Raw genomic sequence first — 23,082 nt, 5'->3', positions numbered from 1 at the left:
GGGGAACTGGACCATTCTATTACCATCACAATAAGGAAGTGCCTACTGATCGGTGGTCTTTTTCAATTGCACATGCTTGGGGATCCAGTAGACCTGATTTAATCGCAATCTCAGTGACTCTGTAGGCCAGTGAATGATTTTCCATTGTGCCCTGATTTGTTCACCTAAGACATAACTTTTGGAATAGTGGTGTAAGGCTGGAGAATGTACCAGCAGGACCTCAGCACCTGGACATGTGGCCGGAGAGTGGAGCGTGTGGAGCCCCTGCAGCCGAACCTGCAGTGCTGGGATCAGCAGTCGAGAGCGCAAGTGTCCTGGGTAAACGCAAAGTTCGTGCATTGGGGGAGGGCAGTTTTTTCTTTAATTCTGAAATGCAAAGGTTTTACTGATAAACCATGTTGGAAAGCAAAAGATACTCCTCAAACCCTACTCCACTGGGGGAAACTGACAAGTCCCCAAATTATTTATTTTGTATAAAAACTCCCTTTAAAAATCTCATTCATATGTGGAATCTAAAGTGCAAAATAAACAAACAAAATAGAAATAGACTCATAGGACAGAAAAGATTGATGGTTGCCAGAGGGGAGGGAGTTGGGGAACTGGGTGAAAAAGATGAAGGGATTAAGAAATACAGATTGGTAGTCACAAAGTAGTCACAGGGATGTACAGTGCAGTACAGGGAGTATAGTCAATAATACTGTAATAACTATGTATGGTGATGAGTGGGTACAGGAAATATGAGAGGGACCACTTTGTAAAGTATAAGATTGTCTAAGCACTATGCTGTACACCTGAAACTAATACAAAATAATATTGAATATCAACTGTAATTGAAAAAAGAAAAAGAATAAAATAAGACCAATCCTTCTAAGAACAAATACTTAAACCCTACACAGGGTGGTTTCTTGATTAAATCAAATAAAATGTGTTAAATAGGGGAAAATGTATTAGAAAAAGTAAGTTGACACTTAAAGGAACCCTGAGAAGAGCTAGAAGAGGACAGGACTTCAGAAAGGGAAGGCATGAGAACAAAATCAATGTCAGAGGAAGCTAAGCACGTGCACAGATAGGGAGGGAGCATGACGAGATCCTGCTGCTCCACCCCATCAGTCCTGCCGTGATCCTGGGAACGGGTGTGAGAAAGTCATTCATTTCCGTTTTATGCTGACTCTTGGTGTGGGCTCAGTGCCCCAATTACTTCCCAAGCAATTTTAACAAATTTGTATGAAAATGTTTAGAAGCATCTTCTTAATAATTCTTATAAACAAACACTTTCATGGGAATTGTAGACTTTCTGTTTTGCTCCAGCCTCAGCCCTTTCTCTTTAATTTTCATGGCAAGTTGGCTTTTATTTCTCATGTATTTTGGAAATTAAGTTGATCAAGGATTGGAAAAAAATACTTACTTTTAAGAAAAACATGCATTTTTTCTACTATTACCAGTCATTTAATGAGTCCACATTTTCAAAAGTAGATTTAATATAAAGGGGTATGCGTTATTAATATAATGCCTTTTAATTTAAAAAAAATGAGTAGTTAACCTAAAAAAAAAAAAAGATAAAATTGATTATTTGTACTATCTTTTCTAGGCTAGGTTCTGAAGCAAGGGATTGTAATGGTCCCAGAAAACAATACAGAGTATGTGAGAATCCACCTTGTCCTGCAGGTTTGCCTGGATTCAGAGACTGGCAATGTCAGGCCTATAGTGTTAGAACTTCGTACTCAAAGCATGTACTTCAGTGGCAAGCTGTCATGGATGAAGGTATGACCAACCACATCACCACATCTGGGTTTGCAAAATGTTTATAACAGTAGTAAATGTCATTTTCACAGGTTATATTCTAGGTATTTCTACACTCTATTTTTTCTGCCTTTACTGACATAAAACAACCACAAGCACTGGCTAAAAATGTATATTTAAAAATATCTCTACACATCAATCAGATCAACTAAAATAAAAAAGAATGAAAATACCAAATGCTGGCGAGGATGAGGAGATGCTGTGCCTGTCAGACTTTGCTGGTAGGAACCTAAAGTGGTACGTGCAGCTACTCTGAAAACAAGCATCGCAGCTTCTTAAGTAACTAAAGATATGCTCATCATATAATTTAGAAAATGCAGTCCTGTGCATTCATCCCAGAAGAATGAAAATTTACAATCATAAAATACCCTGTACACACATGTTTATAGCAGCTTTATTTTCAACAGCCAAAACTGTAAACAACCAAAAAGGTTCTAAATAGTTGAATGCTTACACAAATGAGGTACATGCAGACCATATTAAGCAGCAATAAAAGGAACAAATTACTGATATGTGCAATGACTTTTTTACTTCAGAGCATTATGCTGATTGAAAAGAAAACAACCTCAAAGGATCACATACTGTATGTTTCCATTTATGTAACATTCTTGAAATGATAAAACTGGAGAGATGGGAAACACATAGGTTAGCGGTTGCCAGGAGTTAGGGATGGGAGTGGGGAGAGAAGAGATGTTACTGTAAAGGGATGGCATATGGTAGAACATTGCGCTAATGAAAAATAGTTCAATATATTTTTGGTGGTGGTGGTTGTAAAAATCTACACATGTGATAAAATGTCATATAATCATACACATACATGTACCGATGTCAATTTCCTGGGTTTGCTATTTTGTAGTTACCAGGGTGTAACCATGGGGAGAAACTGGGTGAAAGGTATATGGGATCTCTCTGTACTGTTTTTTCAACTTCCTGTAAATCTTTAATCATAATCAGAATTTTAAGAAAATTGTATGTTGCCTATTTCTTAAGAATGATAACTCTTGCCCATGGTCAGTGGACTGTGGGTTCGAGCTGCAGTACCAAAAGTGGTGGGGAATTCTCTGTCTTAATTAACCGACTTGCCCCTGGTCTCTCTTTTTGTTGTTTCCCCCCTTCATCAATTTGGACTGTGCTTTCCCTCCTTTCAACAATGCTCTTGTTAGTAGCCTACACCCCATTGTTTATCAGGTTCAGTGCACTCATCTGAAAAAAACCCTTCCCTCCATGTAGGCAACTGAGCTTACAAGCACTAATGCGAACAGCTAAATAATCGAGCACATTATTCCACTACCTCTTGGTGGGGGAGTAGCCATCAGATAATTCCCTCCTCATTTTCTTGCTATCAAACCCCTAAGTCTAACCCTCTTCCATCTGCTTTCTTCCATGCAGCACAATCTTCATTCCTCCTTTCCAAAGCCGGGGGCTCCAGCTGTGTCTGTGATGTCATCCCGATTTTCCCTTTTCAGTGGGCTCATTGGTTACCCCTACTTTCTCTTATATACTTCATCTGCTTTTTCTAATTTTTCACACTGGATTTTTAAACATATTTAGGACTCCTCCATGAAAATCTGCAGACCTTCCTCCAAGCTCATAGCCATCTCCAGCTGGTGTACTTATACTCTTCCCTCCCCCACCCCCAATGGACACACTTCTCAAAAGAAAAGAGTAGTCTGTTTTCCAGCCCTCTGTTTCCTGACTTTTCAATCTGGATTTTACCAGCACAAATCACACTAATGTCGTCAGGACTTTCATAGAAACTAGACTTAATAAATGGTTTCCAGTCCTTTTTATACTTGAACTCTCAAAGACATTCCAATGATTGGCTACCCTTTGGTTCTTGAAACACTCATGCACCTTTATTTCCATGACATAACACCTCTATGTCTATGCTCTCTCTGGTGTTTTCTGACTAGCCCAGATGCTATTCTGTTTTCACTCTACATTTTCTTCTTAAGTGATCTCATCTATTCCCATGACTTCAAATATGCAAATAACTCATGAAGTTATGCCTTCAGCCAGATTTTTTCCTTTGAGCTCCAAACTTGTTTGTGCAAGTTCCTCCTTGATATTTCTACTTGAATATCTGTAAGTTTAAGACTAAATTCATGATTTTAACCCTTCCAATCCATGTCCATTCTGATCCTCTTTAGTGTCTCCTATCTCAGTGAAGTTATCCCAGCTTTTCAGTTGCACAAGCCAGAGATGTGACATTCTAAATTTCCATCTTCCTCCCCCACACATCCAATCCATCACCATGTCTTATCTATTTTACTTCCTGAATCTCTCTCCACTCCATCTCCACTTTCACTATTCTAAACTTCAGTTTCCACTGTGTCTTGCTTGGGCTACTCGAGTGGCTCCAAAGAAGTCTTTCTGTTTCCATTCTTCTTCTGCCTCAACTCACTCTTCATAGAGCAGCCCCCAGATCTTTATATAAAGTGCAGATTTGATCATTTGTATCTCTTCCTTAAAGCCTTTCAGAGGCTTCCCATAACTCTTCAGGTAAAGACCAAATTACCCCACATGACATGCACAATAAGACCCTCCTTAATCTGCCCCCTGATACTGTCTCCTTCTTCATCTAAAACCTCCATCCCTTTCACTTGGCACTCCACACATTGGTCTTGTTTTACTGCCTCGAACGTGTCATGTTCTCTTTCCCCACATAGTCCCCAAACATACTGTTTCTGCAGTTGAGAAGAAATTATGCCACAATCCCTTCAATAACTGGTTATTCTGTCTTTCCAGATGCTTAGACCAAAAACTTGGGAGTTATTATATTTCCTTTCTCTTTTACTGTATATTCAAAATATCAGTAAGGTTGCATAAAATCCATCCGGAATCTCATCATTTTTCATCATCCAGAACTGCCACCCTGGTGCAAGACACTCTCTTTCACCCAGATGATTGCAGTGGCCTTCTGTCTTTATGCCTGTGCTCTTACGCTGCCTTCATTCTGAACATAGCAGCTAGATTTAGAATTATATATTTAAAATGTCAGTAATATCATGTTATTCTTCCATTCAAAACCGCCTAGTATCTTCACAACTCACCAAGAGTGAAAGTTTGAAGTTCTTCTAATGGCCTATAAGGACCTCCGCTACCTGGCTTTTTGTTACCCTCTAACTTCATCTCTATTGTTCCTTCCTCACACTTTTCCACCCACACAGGCTCCCTTGTTCTTTCTTGAATAAGTTAGGTACCCTCCTGTCTTCATATCTTAGAGGTTGATGTTTTCTGTACTGAAGTACTTTCCCCAGATATCAGTCTGATCCTTTCTTTCACCCCCTTCAGGTCTTTTCTTAAATATTAACTCAGTGCCTTTCCTTTCTCTTCTTTATTCTGTTGTTCCAAGAGCTTATCATCTGCCATAATACTTTTATGTTTTATTTGTTTATTATATGCCCTTCAATTAATAGTTGTAAGAGCAGGGCTTGTTGTCATATTTTGTGCATGTTATATCTTTAGCACTGTAAATATACGTGAACAGAATAGGCACTGAATAAATATTAGGTGAATGACTGATGTGTCCAGTGGGAATTTTCTAGTGGTCTGTCTTGGCCCCTCTTGTCTTCTGACTAAACATTCTCCTTAGGATAATCTTATTCACTAGGTTTTATTTATCATCTATATGTAATGGAGCACAAATATTAATCTCCAACCCAGCTTGCTCTGTTCTGATCTCCTTAGCTACTTACCCATCTGTTGCATGGCATCTCAAAATCCCATTCATGTTCAACTCAATGTGCTCCAAGTTGAACACACCCCCTGTTCCTTTCCTTTTTCAATCCACTCTATGCTTCTTTTACTGAGCTCTCTCACCGAGAATGAAATCAGGATCTGCCTCATTACCAAGCTAAGCCAGACTCCTTCCTCAATCTCCATCTGCCTGTAATCAGTCATCAAATCTCACTTGTCCAAATCTTCCTACTGCCAGCATCTTTGTTCATAATTGCACCATCTCTAACCTGGATTCCTTAGCTTCTGCACAATCTCTGCCGTAGTCTCACCCTCTGCTAGCCCCTCCTCATTTCAGCCGGGTTGGCCTTTGAAAGGACAGGCTTGTCAGGTGCATTGCCAAGTAATACCCTTCCATGAGTCCCGTTGTTCTCAGGACCGATCTCAAACTTTATTACCTGGTCTGTAAGGCCCACCCCTTTGACTTCTCTCATTCCCTTCTGCAGTCTCCAGCACAGTCAGGCTGGATTCCATTCCCTTCCTCATGTGCATCGTGCTCTCTTATTTCTGGGCCTGTAAACGTGCTGGTTTCTTGGCATAATCCCTTTTCTTTCTCAAGCTTTGATCTCTCTCCCCTCATTTATTTACTTTGAAAACTTCTACCGATTTTTTTTTTGGACTCAGCTCATGTCAAGTTTTCTAGAAAAAAGAGTCCCCCTGACCCTCCAAACTGGGTATGTGCCTCTTCCAAGTACCCCCCAAGCACCCTGTTGTAGCAGATTTAACGTGTCTGTATTCTCTCTATTGTCTGTGCCTAGTGTACAGTCTGGCAGTTATTAAGCTTTTGATTAATATCTGCTGCATAAATTTGAAATACATAAACAATATATTTTTGTTGTAAAGATATAATCAAGATGACTATTCAGATCATGAAAGTGATTATCTGATCATTTGAAGGGTAATTCTATCTCTGCCTCTAACTGACTATACAATTTGGTAATATTAAATTCATTTGAAACCTGTTTACTCATATGTGAAATAAGAGATAGGAAAGAGGTTTCCTTCAGGTTAAAAAAAATCAGAATTGGATGGGAGTCAGTTTGAAATATTAAAGATATTGGAAATCACAATTGAGTAAGTTCCTAACTTATAAAGTGACATTTATCACCAGAATAATCCATAACAGATAATTATATAATTAGCAGGTTAGCATTTTTTATAATGAATTTTTTACAAGTGAGACATCAAGCAAACCCAGCAGTCTGTATGATGAATAGAATCCACAACAATTTGTCTCCATATATTATAGCACAATGGAAGAAATTGAAATACATAATTCTGTTTAAAAGTCTAAGTCTTAATAACATATGACACCTTAAAATGCAAGTGGCTATTTCTGTTACTGTTATGGAGTACATGGATCTGTGGCTAGGAGAATTAAAAGTAGGGCATCGATGCCGTAGAACATTTATTTTTAGAGAAAAAAGATGCATGGCTTTAACATTCAGGTGTTTTGCATACTCTGTGCTGAAAATTGGCTGATATCCATGTTTAATGCATATCTTGGAAAGGGTTCGTCTCCTAAATCAAGACAGACCCTGCCTGCCAAGTGCTGGCATGTTAAATGGATCACTAGAATGTCACAATCTCAAGGGTATACTCCAGGAAGGAAGATTGGTATCAAATGTTTATGTCATCTGTAAAGCTAAAGTAAGCACAGCCAATTGACAATATGTTGTAAAAGGAGAAATACAAAGATTTTTATCTGAAGTCTTGCTTGGAATGTGAGTGGAATTTTCTAGATTAACTCCTGTCAACATTATTCATGTATCAGGTTTGCTCCTCTCTTTCATAAAAGCTCCAGAAAGATATATATATATATATATATATATATATATATATATATATATATATGACTTTTAAAGTGTTACAATTACAGCAGCTGTTTTTAAGTCCAAAGATATGACACAGTAAGCAGCCATTGAATAAACATAACCTACTTTGAGGTGTGAGAGCACACTGAAACGCTTTATTGTGGCTTATAATGGCATCCTAAAGGAAAATTTCAAAACCATGCACATTGAAGGCCTTGTTCCAACTCATCAAAATTGTTCAAAGCAGTTTTCAGAAGCCACATGTGAAAACTGTTTGAAATGTTCAATTCTGAAGGCTCATTTGACTGTCCGTCTTCCCTTTGCAAAGTGATACCCTGTTCCATGCCTCTGGCTGTTATTTGGTATTTATAGAACCCCATCTGCATCCTGGAACTTTGCTGAAGACATACTCGAAGATCAGTGGCAGAGACTGTCAGCTATTTTCCATTCTCTTTGTATGAGCTTAATAAACAGTAAAGGGCCCGACTGGTGTCAAGCCAATAGAGTAGTAATGTAGCATGGAATTTGCTCTAAAGTTTCAGATTTGGATAATCCTACTACTGGTGTTACCAAGTACTACAGCTCCTCTGTACCACGCTTAGAAATAGAAACAGCACTTTAAAAATATTTTGGCACTCTTTGACTGAACTTAAAAGGCAAGTGTTTTAGCTCTAACTGCCCGATCTTACTGTTTAACGAAGTACCGAAGAAGATTGCCAGCCATTCAAGAATTCTTTACCTAGAACTGTGGTTCTCAACCCCGACATCCTAGACACTGACCTGCTTTCTGACTAAGCAGTAAAGGGGGTTGAGTTCTAGATAGCACATCAGCAATTGTGCACACCAATGGACGTTCTAATGGGATTGTATTACATTTCTAAACATCCTAGTCATGCAAAAGCTTATACAGTTGTTCATTTTAGAAGTTCTTCTTTCTCCCTTTAGTAATTTTTCAATTAGAAAATGCCAAATGCATAGGAATGAAAATTAGTATATTGGGATTTATAAGTGAGGTCAATAACACCAGAAACTAATACAAAATAATATTGATTATAAACTGTAATTGAAAAATAATTTTTGAAAATTTTTTTATTGATTTCAGAGAGGAAGGGAGAGGGAGAGAGAGATAGAAACATCAATGATGAGAGAATCATTGATCAGCTGCCTCCTGTACGCCCCCTACTGGGGATTGAGCCCGCAACCTGGGCATGTGCCCTTGACCAGAATTGAACCCAGGACCCTTCGGTCCACAGGCCGACTCTATTCACTGAGCCAAACCTGCTAGGGTGAAAAATAATTTTTTTTAAGTTGAAAAAAAGGAAGCGTTTTAGAAATAAAGTAAATCTTAAGTAGGTAGATGTCTGATATGTAATTAAGATAAAGGGGAATTTGTTCCAAAAGATGCGAGCAAAAATGGAAGTGGCCATAATATTTTTCAGGAAGAATGATTGTCTTGTGGTGGTAGAGGTTTAGTGCCAGAAAATAATAAATGATACATTTTGAAAATAATCTAAGGACAGATTTCTTAAGAAGGACATTGATACTCATTGGATAACAATTTTTCTCCAGGCATCATCTCATATGCTACTCATAATAACCCTCTAGTGTTATCTACTCTAGTATTACATTATCCAATTAACATCAAATTATATTTTTTACTTAATAACTATTCTGAAAAATAAAGCTTAAGATGAAAATATTTATGCAGTCACTTTTGCTTGTTTCTTTTTATCTACTCCATATGTAGGAAAACCATGTGCCTTGTTTTGCTCACCTGTTGGAAAAGAACAGCCTATTCTTCTGTCAGAAAAAGTGATGGATGGAACTTCTTGTGGCTATCAGGGACTGGATATCTGTGCAAATGGCAGGTGTCAGGTAAGATGGTCTAAAATGGAGAACATATATGCTGAAAGAGGGCTCTGGGACCGCTGAGCAGCTGCCCAGTACGGTGGAGAGCTTTGCCCTAAGATTCAAAAGATGTGGATGTTGTCCTGACTCAATTGTGAGCTTGACCAAGTCTGATCTACTTTGTATAATGTAGGGTTTGGACTAGAAAATCTATATTATCCATTACTAGTGGAAAGAATATGAGATTTTTATTCTGTCAGTACTTATTATAAGTCTAAAATTTTAACACTTTGGTCATTTTAAGTCAAAGCATTGCAGACCAAAAATTCAAGCACTCCAGTTCTCCATGTCTTGTGTCCAAGACTGAGCCATGTCATAAAAACTAAAGTCAATCCTACTACTCACTTAATATGAAAGCACTTTATTTTTTAATGGGTTTTTATTGATTTTTAGAGGGAAGGGGAGAGAGAGAGAGAGAGAGAGAGAGAGAGAGAGAGAGAGAGAGAGAGAGATGAGAAAGAAACATTTATTGGTTGCCTCTTGTACACACTCCAACTGGGGATCAAACCCGTAACCTGGTCATGTGCCCTGACCAGGAATCGAACTGATGACCTTTGGTGCATGGGATGATGCTCCACCAACTGAGCCTCACCAGCCGGGGCTGAAAGCATTTTAAATTTTCTTATAATACTTAAACATTTCATTTGCCTCTGTCTTCCTTTTTTAAAATTTTAATTAAATTTCTTGGGGGTTACATTGTTAATAAGATTATATAGGTTTCAAGTGTACAATTCTATGATACATCATCTATATAATGCACTGTGCACCCACCACCCACAGTCAGATCATCTTCCATCACTATATATTTAACCCTCTTTACATTTTACTACCCTCTCAGCCCCCTTTCCTCTGGTAACCACTATACTGTTATCCGTGTCTATGAGTTTTTATTTGTTTGTTTTTCTTATTTGTTCATTTGTTGCTTTCAGTTTTATATCCCACATATGAGTGAAATTATTAACTTTTGCTGTCCGATTTATTTCATTTAGTATGGTGTTTTCAAGATCCATTTATATAATCTTCATCTACTGCATGCATTTGCGTGCTCTTATTCATTTATCACTGGAAAGGTAGAAATTCTGTTAAAGTGAGGATGAGCAGCATGGTGGAAAGATCCAAGGCTAGAACTTAGAATTTGATAGTTATAGCTCTGCCTCAGGTTGGCTTCCCTGGGAGATTAATATGCAGGATGTTTAATGCCAAGTGTTTTCATGATAAACATTTATGTGGGGAACGAAAGGAGGCAAGATTGGGCACAGGGAGAAACTGGGCTGTGGTGCAGTCACCAGACCTCGGCTGACCCTGTGGGCATTGAAACTGGGATGGCTCTTCAGAGTTGTCCCCACTTGGGGTGGGAAAAAGCTCTTTTTACCTGCAACATCTATGAGTGTTTGGACACAAACTGTCTTTGGAGAGAATGTGACCTTGGAAAATGAAGTGTTCTTCAGACTAGGTAATTTCTGAAAAGGGTTGGTGGCCGAGAGCCATCAGCTGATAAACTGCCCAGGCAGGGAGGGAAATCCCTCCTTTAGTTACAAAAGAGCATCTGAGTGGAGCAGCACTGAATCCATGACAGCCACTAGGAAGCTGTTCTTGGGAAAAGCACTTCAGATAGGTCTGCATCTGTGAACTACTCTGTAAAATGAAGTTTTTGGACCAATGGTCATTGATTTTTGTGTGCAATACACTCCTTTGAAAATTTGATGAAAAGTGTCCTTTTTCCACCCCACACGCTCACACACAAAAATTGAAAACAATTGCAAGCTATAGATGGATCAGTCTGGTTCGATAGAAGTCTATGGACTTCTGGATATAAACTTGAAAACAACATGAAACTTAAATGCTTCACCAGCTCTGAGATTCTATACTTTTCCAGCATGCTATAAAGTTTAAAGCGCAGAATCATGTACTAACATTGACATAAGGAATGGTTTTTAAATTACATATTAATTTCCTTTATTCTTTAACAGAATATGGCACTAATATAACATGTATTTTTTTATTTATATGTAAAAATAAGTCATTGCAGATACTTCTACATATTTGTTTTCAGAATTAAAATTATGTATGTTGTATAATTAAAGTTTTTAATTTAATTGTGTCATTGCATGTAAATCTGTCAGATTATTGTATGTCTTAAATGAATTTATTTTTCAAGAAAAAGTTTTCCAACTACATATGCCACATACAATAGCCTAAATTACTATGCTTCTCGTTTAACAATGTTGTGTAAGCCAGATCTTTTACAGAGTTCCTAGCTAGACATTAAAATTACAGCAACAACAAAAAAGTATGCATCGGTGCTATGAGACTCTGATGATTATAATTACATTAAAGTCCTATGAAATGGATTTTGACTTCTAACAGCTTTGGAATATTTCAAGATTCTGGATTTTTAACTAAAATGCTTCATTCGGTCTTTCAGTATAATTAAAACCATGCCCCCCCCCACCCCCCCCCCCCCCCACACACACACAACCTTCTATATGTTGGGTTTGGATTGAATGTCTTGTTTTATCACAAAATGCATAGCACCGAAGCTGAATATAGAATTTTCAACTTGGTGAATGGGTCGGAGGGCCATAGAAAATAGACAGCTTTCTCCCAGCGACATTTCCATCATGGCAAAGGGTAGAGAAAGCTTTACCTTGTTAGGACCTCTTTATCCCTCCATCTCCAGCAGCCAGTGGTACCTCACGTACCCACCATCAGTTAAACAGCATTGCCTTTTCAAAGTCGTTCAATTTCAACTCTTGGAGTTATGTGAGCATATTTTGATAAGTGTGGGTACTTGAGACTACTGATTACAAAATATGAAATTCTTGATTATTATCTAAAAAAATGCATGATTATCGAGCCATGGCATATGTCTATCCCAGACTTTTATTTTAGGTTTACAGAAATGTAATTTTCCAGTTACAAGGGTTAGACAAAAGAGAAATTAAGTACTAATTTATTCAATTTTTAAACTGCTATTTATTGGGTTTATTTTATTTGCCAGGGTATAAGCTGGGGGCTAGGTTTAGAGCAATAAAGGTGCTTCTGTTACTTCAGAATCGCTCCAGAATCTACTCTAAATTTTTTTGTCATTAGTATATGAAAGAGATGTTTTTTTCTCACCCCAGGACTCCCAGGTCTTTTCATGGCTCTGCTTAGGGAAGTTTTCCCATACCTTTGTTGTATTTTGAGAATTTCCTGTGGTGGCCACCCCTTTCATCTGGAGACATTCCCTTTATCCCTCTCTGAATAAGCTTTCATTTGCTGATCAGGTTTTCCGCTGATGTATTGCATTGTCTACCTCTTGACATGGATGCAGTCCTTGACACAAGGAAGGATGCTATATTATGCAGGTTTCATGTGATTTTTGCTCTCAGGATGTTTATCCTGCAGCTGCATGTTATCTGCCAGCTTCCCTCATCGTAACACCACCCACACCAACCACAGCAAAAGACCCTGTTTTTGTTTCTGTTTTATTAATATCATTTAAATCCCTCTAAAGTAATTGTAACTTACACATGGATGTATCCTCAGTCCATCTTGCAACTCCTATTTAGGGATAATTGTATGATCCTACTATTTATTTCTGGCAGCATTCATAAGGGTAAATTCTGTCCTTTGAGTATGCATAGCTTTGCAAAATATTGTTATATTTTCTGCACATGCATGGGAGACCAACATTATTCACTAGAAAAGAGTCAGTGATTTAATCTCAGAAGATTTGTATTAACACCATTTTTCTGGAAGTATATAAATATAATTCCCCTGTGGTTTATATTTTCTTACAGCAGCCACATTTGTGTGCTGGATCCTAAAGAAGACAGGGATAGAAGTTTATTCATGAACTGTAGTGAAAATAAACACTTATTTGCTTTTCAAAATAATTAATATTTAGTATTCAATATTTACTTTGCAGCCTTAGAAGTGAAGCCATCTATATAATGTAGTATATCTCCTCTATTTTTGAGTAGAATGAATTAGATTAGTTGTGTTATGTTTAATAGAAATGTCATTGCCTTTGGGATTTATGTAAATTGCATTTGTTTCAATATACTTTATCAAATTGCTTTAGGATATCATTTAATTTTAATAAAATAAAAATATTCTCATCACTATTCTGCTATTTGATCACTTTTAGATAATATTTGACATGAGCTTGCTGTATTGGTTTGCACCAGAGAATATGACATTTTACTAGTTTGTCAATTAAATATGTCTAGTTTGTAGAGACTAGGCTTGTCCTAAATTAGAGTGAAAAAAGAAAAAACTCACTTTATGATGTGTTGCCATTCTTTTGTTACAGAAAGTCGGCTGTGATGGTTTCTTAGGGTCTCTTGCCAGGGAAGATCATTGTGGTGTATGCAATGGCAATGGGAAATCGTGTAAAATCATTAAAGGAGATTTCAACCACACCAGAGGAGCAGGTAATTATATTTTTATATTTTCAAAATTAATAATTTGAACAATCCTTGGGGATAGAGATTACATTGAACTTGACTTAGAAATCGCAGTTCTGAGTCTATTGAAGACTTTGTAATGGGTATTGAATGATTTTTCATGATGACATACAATACATGTGATATGAGCCAGAAATTCTAACAAGCCCATTTCCCAATAATGAAAATATGAAGTCATCTGTTGTGCATTTAATAAATTGGAGCAGCAAGGGAATAATCTAATTTGCATTGGCAAATGTTATCAGGTTTCCACAGGCCTTATTCTCCAATGCAGAGCACGATGTCTCACAGAGAGTAATGATTTGTAACGGCCTGAAGCAGCTATTCAGAGTATTAGGCTTCAGGTTTTCAGCTCTCCGTTGTCTTTATTTTTTTCTTAACGTTTTTACTAAATTTGAAGGGAATACATTGTTGGAAACCGAGAGTCTGTAGCAGTGTAGCATGGTGGAAACAATAGCAACGGGGAGTCAGAAGATGAGGGATGGTGTTCCTGATATATTAATAGTGAGAAGCCACCCTCTATTCTTTTGTTCTCTCATCTATAAATACTAATACTCAGGGGATATGAGATGACATGAATATGGTTGATCTATATGGTGTGAGTTTTAAAGTGATCCACAACAAAAAGTAATAACCTATACTGAAATATAATGGCCCACAAATATAGAAACAGCAAATGGTTTACACTCAGGTCCTCAAGCTTACTGGGAGGGAGCACATATTTCTGTGTTTACATTAGTATCTCACTGGACATCTACCTATTGAACTATCTTATTATTTGTGATTATATTTTCATCATCTTTAGGATGCACATATTACATATATTAGCCTTTTCCTATTTTAAATTTCTTTCTTGGTCAAATACCAAAAAACCTGAGACTAAAATACATATTCGTTTTAATACAAAAACAAGCCATTTGTGTTTGAATGATCAAGAAAACTGAGTTCATTCTAGATAAAATAATCCTTCAGAAGAGAATATTAGACACAGCCCTCTGAAGTTGAATGTAAGCATTTGCTAGGCCCCAGCAGAATGAAAGATACGTGAACATAAGATTTTGAAGCCTAACAATAACCAAGGTCCAAGGTAAGTTACAGATCAAGATCTCAGTCTCCAAAGCTGTGAAACAGGGGCCTGTGAGTCAAAATCTGCCATCATTCATTTAGAAAAGTTCTAAAGCTGTAACAAGCTCTCAGACTTTCAGCTAAGAAGTTCAGTTATAATAAGTTTTTCAGCCTGATTGTGGTGGCAGAAATCTTTGTAGTGCATAAGGTCAAATGAAGTCTGAAAGACTAAAGATGTAAAGACACTAGAATTTTTGAAGAATCTTCTTACATAGTTATTTAGCATGCATGGAAACAGTTCACTGAAGAATACTGATGCACACTCAAGCATTGATATCTTAAATTGTATTAACACTTGATTTTTCCACCAAGCATAGAAAAGAGAAATACTAGTTAACCAGCCAGTAATGTTTATCATTCTGACTGCAGTTATGTGAGTACATTTTTCCAGATTCCTATTTTAAAAATTGTTTTTATTGTGTTTAATTTTAACTTTGTTCATTTGTTTGTTGTAGGTAAGTTACATTAATGGCACCTGTTATTTGGAAAATGTCTGAGATTCCTAAGATATTGGAATTATCAGAGACTAATAATATTACTTTCTCCCTTAAACTCTATGCCAGTTTCACATTGCTCACAAGAAAGAGACGGGAATTCTTAACTTGGACCATATAAATGGTCCTACATGATGTGATCTCTACCTGTCTCTCCAGCACCATCTCTTATTAAGGTCCCTTTCCTTCTCTAAGCTACAGCCACCAGGTTTCTTTTAGATTCTCCAATTGACCTTGTTCCTTCCAGTACCTTGCAGTTAAAAATATGGTTGCTAGCTTCCTGTTAGCTTTGCCTGGTTAATTCCTAGCCATCACTTAGATCTCAGTTCAATTGTCACTTATGCATTGAAGTGTTCCCTGAACAGCCTCCACCACCTATCACTAACAACCATATTCATATTCAAATTCATATTCATTCATATCCATATGGTGTAGCTCTAATCCCATTTGTAATTGTACATTCATTGGTCTTTACTTCCCAACTTTAAGGTCAATGAGAAAAAATAGCCTGGCTATTTTTATCCAGGTCCCAGATTCTCAATGACAGGCATTGTGTCTGATGCTTTGTAAATTTAATTAACAATGAAACATTACATTATTAAGAACTTTAAAAAACAAAATGAGTCCTTAATTATATCATAGGCTTCATCTACTTGTGAATTTAGGAATGTTGTGTTCATTTCTCTTGAGACAATTTTATCCTTACGGTTTATGGACTTCCTAGAATTTCTTGAAGGAATTGCAGCCTTCTTTGGTCCAGTTGGCCATGCACACTGTATGTGTTGTATGAGTAACACATGTGCAGACACATGTGGGTGTTTCGGTCCCTGTGCTCTATTTAGAGTTTGCTTAGTCATTTTTGTTGGAGCTAGAAAATAAACTTAAGAGGAGTTTTTTTTTTTTTTCTTGTACATTTATCATGTCTTTCATTATAACTTGCCTAGCTAGGAGATAATTTTTTAAAGGAATTTTTAAAGTTAAATTGTGTATTTGGCCAATTGTGGAACTATATAGTTATCAGTATACACTAAGAAGAAATGGACATAAAATATGTTCTTCTTAATGTAAGAGCTAACGATACCGATTCTGTATAAGGAACACAGCTCTTAGACTGTTTGTTTGTATGTTTGCCATGGGAGTAGGAGTGTCATAGTGCCATATATTAGTATTCTATTTTATAAAATAGTAGTAGTGGGTCATAGCTGGAAGTGCACAGTGGAATCAGATGGATCTGAGTTAAAAGCTTGGGTCAGCTAATTACTGACAATGCAGTGTTGAAAAAGGGATGAAGCCCATGATATAATTAAGGTCTCATGCAGATTTTTTTTCTGCCTAAATTTATTCTCTCATCTAATATGTGAGAAATGTAATATTAAAACAATGGTACCTTGGATGTTACCATTATGATTAAATGTAGTAATTTATGTAAATTACCCATAATAGTGACTAGTACATAGTGTTGCTCAAAATATGGCATTTTTCATTGTTACTTACCATGAAAATAATGATTGCTATTGAAATTTTAAGATGGCTGATTAATAATGGCTCTCTGGCTATAAAATAGGATCGGATTTTCCTATGTAAAAAGCAAGCTGACAAATTTATGATGATGATATTACAGGCTTTATTTCAACTTCTAAGCTCAGTGGTAGCCACTCTCATATTCACTTCTTTAGAAAATGTACATTCTCAATTGTGCTAAATGGCTTATTTACTGAAAAATATCTAGGCCCCCAGTCATTAGCTATCTTTTTTCAAATGTCTTTGCTTAATATTTTTCTTCCTCTCTTCTTTAAACTCAGTTTAACTCATCTATCCTCAAGTCCATTCCAGTTGAATAACAGAAGATTGCTCTGGATATAACAGTAAACTTAGCTATAACTATTGTCCTAATGTACAACAGACCTTTGCCTTTACTGCTAAACCCAGTTACTACCTCCACTTGCTGCTACCCAGTCTTCTTTTTCAGCATCCTGACATTTAGCATCTCCAAACACATAGCTGAATTCATTTACTGAGAGATTAAGTCATGTCTTGATTGTGACATCCAGGCACAATCTCCTTTATCACTTTTCTCTTTGATGTTGCTACAGTTGATGATGCAATTGACCAACCACTCTTCTTGAGATATTCTAATCCAAAATAGCCAGATCTCCTCCTTCTCAGGATTATTACTTCTCTATATTTTTAACCTCTGTCAGTAGGTTAGAGTATCATCCCCATATGCCAAGGTTGTGGGTTCGATCCCTGATCGCTGATCAGGGTACATGGGAGAATCAACCAAGGAATGCATAAATAAGTGGAACAACAAATCAATGTTTCTCTCTTTGTCTCTCTCTAAAAATCAATAAATAAAAATTTAAAAAACACAGAGATTTTTCAATTTAAAACCAAACAGCCAAAACCGGTTTGGCTCAGTGGATAGAGCGTCGGCCTGCGGACTCAAGGGTCCCGGGTTCGGTTCCGGTCAAGGGCATGTACCTTGGTTGCGGGCACATCCCCAGTGGGAGGTGTGCAAGAGGCAGCTGATCGATGTTTCTCTCTCATCGATGTTTCTAACTCTCTATCCCTCCTCTCCCTTCTGCTCTGTAAAAAATCAATAAAATATATTTAAAAAACAAAAACAAAAACAAAAAACAAACAAACATCAAAACAGCTCTTGCCAGTAGTTCTGTCGGCTGGAGCATCATCCCATGCACCAAAGGGTTGTGGGGTTGATTTCCTGGGTTTCAGCTTCCATCCCCAGATGGGGTGCATGCAGGAGGCGGCCAATCAATGTCTCTCTCTCTCACATCTATGTTTCTCTCTCTCTCCCTCCTCCTTCTCTCTCGAAAATCAACAAAAAATATATAGTTATCAGTATACACTAAGAAGAAATGTGTTCTTAGTATAAGAGCTAATGATACCGATTCTGTGTAAGGAATTGGGTGAGGATTTTAAAAAAGCCCAACTATGACTGTCACCAGTGTGGAGTTCTTGACTTGTCTCTCGATTTTCTCCACTTACTTTCATGACTTAAATGATTATCTCTACAAAGAGGCCTCCCAAAGGGACTTGAGTTGTCTGACCTTTTTCTGGAATTCCAGATGGTCAGAGCTCTTCCTGGATATGTTTACTAGTGCGTTACACCATTTTGTTAAATACAAATTCCAAAGCTGAGTTTCTCAGATTCTTACCACAACTTGACTTCCACTGTCTTGTAAGCAATGGCCCCATTCTCACTTAAGTAATAATAAAGCATTGAGTTCAATGTTTGTTTTCCCACTTTCCATTGGTTCTCAAGTTCAGAATTTTTTTGTTTCCTTTCACAATGCCTTCTGAAATTACTACCTTGGCCTCTACCATTCTTGGGTTTTTACATTAGACTTCTGACACTGTTATCCACAACTGCATTGCTGGGTCTCCTGCATCCTGCTGTCCGATAAAGCCTTTCAAGCCAGTATCTGATTACCAAAGATAAAGCCTCTTTGACCAGTATCTCATTACCAAGTTGCTTGCTATAGAATGTTCAGTCGCTGCAAATTGAAAAATTCAGTGCCCTGGGCATACTTTAAAACTCTTTTATTCTGTCAGAATTATTTTATTCATGTGCTCCTAAAGATACCACTTGCTCCCTTAATTTTCTTTTTTTTTTAAGTAGTATTTTTAAAAATGTATTTTATTGAATTTTTATAGAGAGAGGAAGGAAGAGGGAGAGAGAGACAGAAACACCAATAAGAGAGAAACATCATTGATTGGCTGCCTCCTGCACACCCTCTACTGGGGATCCAGCCCTGACCAGGAATGGAACCTGTGACCTCATAGCTCATGGGTAAACGCTCAACCACTAAGCCACACCGGCCGGGCTCCTTTACTTTCCTGTACATACAGTGAACTCATCCTTTTTCTATATCTGTCCATATCCTATCCATTCTTCGAAGACATTTCATCTACTTCTTTGTGAAGCTTTCCTTGACTATAAAAATTCTCCTCTGAATCATACATAGTCATTCTGGCTGAAGTCAGTGTTTCTCAAACATGAGTAATGTGTCTCACCATTTACAAGGGAAAAATAAAAAGTATATCCCACTTCTGTGAGTTAAAAATAGCAGCAAACCTTTTGAGTGGTGATGTGATCAGAGAAGGGGGGATGCAGTTTAAACCACATGATTTATATTCTTTAGCAGGGAGTTAACCACAATATTTTGCATATGATCTTTTAAACTTAATTTTTGAAGTTTGATTTAACTCATATTTATATGTTATTTCTGCCTTATCTTTCCTATTAAATTGAGTGCAGAGACCTTCTTACCTTACTTCTGTGTACAAATAGGCAGTAAGCATTTGTTTCTATTTTCATTGCTGCCTATTTGTTCATGTAACAAAATGATAGTGCCTGTGTGGTTGGTGTTACTGACAATGGTTAGATTGAGTAAACAGTGATTGCTAATGGAAATTATGATTCTAAAAGGTGGGGCATATGCTACCTTTCAATATATACCAAATACAAAAAACACTTTCAGGAATTTGAATAATTAATCATCAGCAGACAATTCTGAGATTAACTTTGAAATTAGATTTCTATCAGATATATGAAGCTACACAAATATACTAAGAAAAATATTAAATACTAGAGGTCCGGTGCATGAAATTCGTGCATGGGGGGTGTGTCCCTCAGCCCAGTCTGCACCCTCTCCAATCTGGGACCCCTTGAGGGATGTACAACTGCCCGTTTAGGCCTGATCCTACCGGGATCCTACCGGAATCGGGCCTAAACAGGCAGTCGGACATCCCTCTCACAATTCAGGACTGCTGGCTCCCAACTGCTCCCCTGCCTGCCTTCCTGATTGCCCCTAACCGCTTCTGCCTGCCAGCCTGATCACCCCCTAAAACACTCCCCTGCCAGCCTGATTGATGCCTAACTGCTCCCCTGCCAGCCTGATTGCCCCTAACTGCCCTCCCCTGCAGGCCTGGGTCCCCCCCAACTGCCCTTCCCTACAGGCCTGGTTGCCCCTAACTTCCTTCCTCTGCTGGCCTGGTCACCCCTAACTGCCCTCCCCTGCAGGCTTGATCGCCCCCAACTGCCCTCTCCTGCAGGCTTGATCGCCCCCAACTGCCCTCCCTTGCAGGCCTGGTCCCTCCCAACTGCCCTCCCCTGCTGGCCATCTTGTGGTGGCCATTTTGTGTCCACATGGGGGCAGCCATCTTGTGTGTTGGAGTGACAGTCAATTTGCATATTACTCTTTTATTAGATAGGATAGAGGCCTGGTGCACGGGTGGGGGCCAGCTGGTTTGCCCTGAAGGGTATCCTGGATCAGGGTGGAGGTTCCCTTGGGGTGTGGGGTGGCCTGGGCGAGGGGCCTGTGGTGGTTTTCAGGCCGGCCACGCCCCCCAGCGACCTAAGCGGAGGCCCTGGTATCGGGGATTTATTTATCTTCTATAATTGAAACTTTGTAGCCTTGAGCGGAGGCCAGGGCCAGCCAGGAAGCTTGGCTTCCTCCATAACCGGGGGCAACCCAAGCCTCCTGCCTCTCCAGCTCCGTGGCTACCGCCATTTTTGTTGGGATTTATTTATCTCCTATAATTGAAACTTTGTAGCCTTGAGCGGAGGCCAGGACTGGCCAGAGCAGACAGGAAGCTTGGCTTCCTCCATTGCCAGGGAAACCCAAGCCTCCTGCTCACTCCATGGCTGCAGCCATCTTGGTTGGGTTAATTTGCATACTCACTCCTGATTGGCTGGTGGGCATGGCTTGTGGGCGTAGTGGAGGTACGGTCAATTTCCATGTTTCTCTTTTATTAGTGTAGATTATTGCAATAAATTTATGTACCTGTTTATTTTTAAATGTATATTGTTGAAAGTATTACAGATGTCCCCTATTTTCCCCATTAACCGCCCCCTCAAACCTGCACCCACGCCCCCCCCTCAGGTTTTCACCACAGTATTGTCTGTGTCCATGGGCTGTGCATGTATGCATATAAGTTTCTTAGTTACTCTCTCCCCACCCCTTCCAGCCCCATCCCTGCCTTCCCTCTGAGATTCGTCTGTCTGTTCCATGCTTCTATGTCTCTGGATCTATTTTGTTCATCAGTTTATTTTGTTCATTAAATTCCTCATATGAGTGAATATAAGTTTAAAGCTACAAAAGTATCTATGCTATTCTTTATTAAATGAAGTCTTGATTTTGACCTTTTCTGCACATTCTTTTTTCTATCCCATATTATCTTATCATCTTATTTCACTTCAAGCTTTATATTTCTAAAATTCTGCTGAAAAACCTTTCCTAAAAAAAAAAACTAATTGTGTTTTGTTTCTAGCTGTCGGACACCTTCCTAGATGACACCAGATTGCTTGGTGTGGCCTTACACCTACTTGTCTTGATCCCCAGTTTCACAACCCTTTGTGAGTCTCCTGAGGGCTGAGGTTGGTATGCTCAGCTACTCCAGGGACCTGGTGTCCTGCCAGCTGTAGTTCCTTCTTCCCTGCACTTTCTAACTTGCATGAGGTCCCCCAGCAGAATCTGAGGCTATTTGTTCTGTTCTAAGATCCACTGTGTTTCTAACTGGGCCGTCCTATTGTGCTTTTTCTCTTCTCACAATTCATATAGTGAGTTTGACATAAAATGTAATTATCTATTTGCCCTTGATAGTGCTGTAGACTTAACATCTTTCGAAGAAACTTCTCCACTTGAAATGATGACAGTTTTTGTACTTAAGTTTTTTCTTTCCATAGGTATGGAATTATCAAAGCAAAAATCAAAACCAAAAAACGAAATGGCAAGTCAACTAAGAAAAGAGATCTCCTAAGAACTCGAGGTTTATTTCATGACTTATTGACTCTTGCAGGTTATGTGGAAGTGCTGGTGATACCTACTGGAGCACGAAGAATCAAAGTGGTGGAGGAGAAGCCGGCACACAGCTATTTAGGTAACCTGGGTTACAGACACACAGCCCATCCAAGTATGAGCCAGCTCCCTGCCCTGGGAGTTCAATTATGACAAGGCTGTCAATCTGTTTCTAGTTATATGTGTGAATTTCCCAGGAAGCACCTTTTGTCATATCAAGTCAAAGTTTCTTTCAAGGACTCCCCAGGAGCAAAAGCAATTTGGTTGTCTGTGTGTTTTGGAGGGGTATGAATTGTTTCCACATGTTAGTCCATGTTAAAAACAACAACACACTCATTGGAGGATTTGGGTGTGTTTTATTTCATAGGTATGCATTTGTATAAAACATTTCATAAATATATTTATTTCATATATACACACATGCATATACACATATTTATATTTCTTGCATAAGGAAATGCATATATTCCTGTATGTATGTGTAATGATTACTTTTGAATTAGGAAATCTTGTGGGATTCTTTAAGAAATTTCTATATACTAAAAGGACTTAATATTTTAATGGGAAATAATGCTCTTTTTTGCCTCACCTATGTAGAGAGTATTTAAAATTTTTAATTATTACTTATGGAAAGAATTGTATGAGCTATTTTAATTAGGCAAATTAAAACTAATTTTTTATTTAATTTTTAAAGATATGAAAGAAAATAGTAAATTGTTAAAATACATATTGCTTTGTATGTTCAAATTTCAAACTAAGTTAGATGAAGTGATCTTTTATAGTCATGGCATCACAGGTAGAGAAATCTAATATGATTAGGTCTGACAAAAAACATAATATTCTCCCCAAATTTAAACATTGTATTTACAATATCTTTTTAAAAAGCCTGCCTGTCTATTTTTTCTTAACAAAAATAATGTCCTCATTA

The 23,082-nt window shown here is 38.0% G+C and overlaps 1 protein-coding gene across 1 annotated transcript in view; it reads left to right on the top strand.

Moving 5' to 3' along the window:
* Nucleotides 1-23,082, top strand: part of ADAMTS19 (ADAM metallopeptidase with thrombospondin type 1 motif 19) — a gene marked incomplete at both ends in the record, with an annotated part of 216,683 nt that overhangs the window by 138,703 nt on the left and 54,898 nt on the right. Inside the window, 5 exons of the mRNA XM_080672669.1 lie at nt 188-318; nt 1,589-1,761; nt 9,100-9,227; nt 13,561-13,681; nt 22,156-22,236. Of these exons, the coding sequence (XP_080528795.1) occupies nt 188-318; nt 1,589-1,761; nt 9,100-9,227; nt 13,561-13,681; nt 22,156-22,236 (634 nt within the window). The remainder of the gene's footprint in view (nt 1-187; nt 319-1,588; nt 1,762-9,099; nt 9,228-13,560; nt 13,682-22,155; nt 22,237-23,082) is intronic.

Source organism: Plecotus auritus (genome assembly GCF_963455305.1).
Source record: "Plecotus auritus genome assembly, chromosome: 6".
Classification (NCBI taxonomy): Eukaryota; Metazoa; Chordata; class Mammalia; order Chiroptera; family Vespertilionidae; genus Plecotus; species Plecotus auritus.
The sequence above is the reverse complement of the archived record's forward strand: the minus strand, read 5'-3'. Positions and strand labels throughout refer to the sequence as shown.